A 1,900-nucleotide genomic window follows, 5' to 3' on the forward strand; every position below is an offset into this window, starting at 1 on the left:
TCGTCTGTAATCATGATGGCATTCTAGAAAATTGACCTTCAAGTGTTAAAATATAAAGACAAAACTGCAAATTTGGTCCCTGTGGTATTCAAAACACTTTGGATAGGATCCAAAAAGTTTTCAACTTGCATGGGCCGTCCAAAATCAAGAATTTACTGTGATTTTGGTCCAAAATAATTTGAAAAGACGGTTTTGCCCTTTTATTTTCATTTTTGTATTTTTTATAATCATTCTAAGACTTTTTTATTTTAAAAATAAAGAGAAAAAAAGAATTATCCCCCACCCCCACCGTTCTCTCTCTCTCTCTGCCCCTCTCTCTCTCTCTCTCTCTCTCTCTCTCTCTCTCTTGTTCCCATCTTCCTCACCTCACTTCACCTGCAATTTAAACTGCATATACACATTGTTTACGAAACATTGAAGCTTCCATGGCACCATGAATTATCAAAATATAATTAGAATCGGAAATATCGACACCTCCTTGGTCACCTGCATATGAGTTTCATAAACACCATCTGTCATCTTGATTTGAGAAAAGGGACACGAACAAAGGCTTTCGGGGCATTAGACTTGTCCATGCCTGCTGTTTATCATCACCGGTGGTGGTGGAAATGAAATCCAACATTTTATTAATATTCTCTTCATTTACCTGTCTCTTCTTCCCAAGAACATCATCTTCAGAACCAGAAATGTAGTTAGAGGAGGATGTCGTACATGAGCAATCAACGAAGAAGAAGAGAAGAGAGATTTCAGGAAATGATAATATTACCTTCCACGTTTATTAATGACGGACACGACATCGAATGTGAGGAATTAAGGTCCAATTGAGGGTTTCCAAGCCCTAATCACACCTTAAGCATCATCACTTTGTATTCTGGCTCTCCCAATTATGGAAGCTTTCAGCTTGCTAAGGTACTGGAGGAGTAATGGCGGTGATGGAAGCGCCAATGCTAACGTAAAAACTTCCGCTGCTTCACCCACCGCCACCACCATTGTTACAGCAGTCAGCACCCAAACCTCTGACACGGGAGACGACGAAGACGACGAGAATGATCACAGACCGTTTTTTGACTTGGAGTTCAGTTTACCGGTGGAAGGAGGAGATGATAAGGATACGAAAGATGGTGGCACTGGAAACGATGTCGATTATGGCGAGGAAGAGGAGGATGAAGAAGATGAAGAGGAATCAGATGAGAGGGAGTTGAAGTTCACGCTTTTGTCTGGTTCCAGTGGCGATAGTACGAATGATGCGAATGTTTCGGTTTCCCCCTCCGATGAGTTGTTTTTCAACGGCGGTTTCGTTCCTGTTGACCAGACGACGGAGACTAATTTAAAGCCACCGCAGCTTCGTGTTTCGTTGATGAAATCGGCGACGAAGCTTCGAGTTATGATGTTGAAGTTTAAGAAATCGAATGTGAAATGGAGTGAAAGTTCGGAGGCGAACGCATCTGGTTGTTCTTGTTCTTCAATTTTTTTGCCCGTAGATTCCGACCCACACCTTTTTCCAGAAACATCACCCTTTTCACATACAACATATCAAAATCGAAAACAGACATACAATTGGGTTTGATTTTCTTACTTCTTCCAGATTTTAACAATCATTACACAACTGGTTCTTGTTTGAAAGCTCATATTGACGAGAATCAAAACAAATTGAGAAAAAGCACGACCGAGAGAGAGAGAGAGAGAGAGAGAGAGAGGTAGGTGGGGGTGGGGGATAATTCTTTTTTTTTTCCTTTTTCTTAAACTAAAAAGTATTAGAATGATTATAAAAAATACAAAAAAGAAAATAAAAGGACAAAACCGTCTTTTCAAATTATTTTGGACCAAAATCACAGTAAATTCTTGATTTTGGACGGTCCATGCAAGTTGAAAACTTTTTGGACCCTATCCAAAGTTTTTT

At 39.8% G+C, this 1,900-nt stretch overlaps 1 protein-coding gene across 1 annotated transcript; it reads left to right on the forward strand.

Moving 5' to 3' along the window:
* Nucleotides 1-870: 870 nt before the first annotated feature.
* LOC145057786 (putative membrane-associated kinase regulator 2) lies at nt 871-1,567 on the forward strand. The gene has a single exon (XM_079005689.1). The coding sequence runs from the start codon at nt 887-889 to the stop codon at nt 1,565-1,567; it is 681 nt and encodes a 226-aa protein (XP_078861815.1). The 5' UTR covers nt 871-886.
* Nucleotides 1,568-1,900: the final 333 nt, after the last annotated feature.

The sequence above is a fragment of the Lactuca serriola genome, chromosome 1 (genome assembly GCF_051521515.1).
Source record: "Lactuca serriola cultivar US96UC23 chromosome 1, Lser_US96UC23_V15, whole genome shotgun sequence".
Lineage (NCBI taxonomy): Eukaryota > Viridiplantae > Streptophyta > Magnoliopsida > Asterales > Asteraceae > Lactuca > Lactuca serriola.